Genomic DNA, 539 nt, shown 5'->3' with positions numbered 1-539 from the left:
GCTGCTGGTGCTGATGCTGCTGGTGCTGAGGCGCTGATAGGTGCTACCCTGGAGCCGCGAGCAGCAGCAGGAGCCGCTCCTGCTGTTGCTCTCTTCTGATTGGCCGTTGATGCTGCTGCTGCTGCGTTTGCTGCTCTTGCTGCTGCAGCTTGATCTGCTGCTGCTGCTGCGTTTGAGGCGGAGGCAGCACGAGCTGCTGCTGCAGCACTTGCTGCTGCAGCACTTGCTGCTGCTGTGGCAGCTAGCTTTGTTGCTGTTGCTACTACATCTGCTGCTGCAGTTGCTGCTGCAGTTGCTGCTGCAGTTGCTGCTGCTGCTGCAGCAGGATGCTTTGACTCTAGCTGGCACTGCATGCTGGGGTTTTGCTGCTGGCGTGAAGCTGCTGCTGCTGCTGCTGCTGCGCTGCTGTGTCTGCTGATGCTGATGGGTTTGTTGCTGCTGCTGCTGTTGGTGCTTCTCAGCTTGCTGCTGCTGTTAGCACTGCTGATGCTGCTGCTGCTGCTGCTGCTGCTGCCGTTGCCTGCATTGCTGCTGCTGCG

At 59.7% G+C, this 539-nt stretch overlaps 1 protein-coding gene across 1 annotated transcript in view; it reads right to left on the bottom strand.

Annotated features, from left to right (window-relative positions):
• EMH_0035610 (uncharacterized protein) overlaps positions 1-539 on the bottom strand; it is a gene marked incomplete at both ends in the record, with an annotated part of 5,880 nt that overhangs the window by 1,810 nt on the left and 3,531 nt on the right. The window contains one exon of the mRNA XM_013494988.1: positions 3-539. Within this exon, the coding sequence (XP_013350442.1) occupies positions 3-539 (537 nt within the window). The remainder of the gene's footprint in view (positions 1-2) is intronic.

This window comes from Eimeria mitis, genomic scaffold (assembly GCF_000499745.2).
Source record: "Eimeria mitis Houghton genomic scaffold, Emh_scaff1374, whole genome shotgun sequence".
Taxonomy (NCBI): Eukaryota; Apicomplexa; class Conoidasida; order Eucoccidiorida; family Eimeriidae; genus Eimeria; species Eimeria mitis.
Note: the sequence above shows the minus strand (reverse complement) of the source record. Positions and strands in the feature narration are given on the sequence as shown.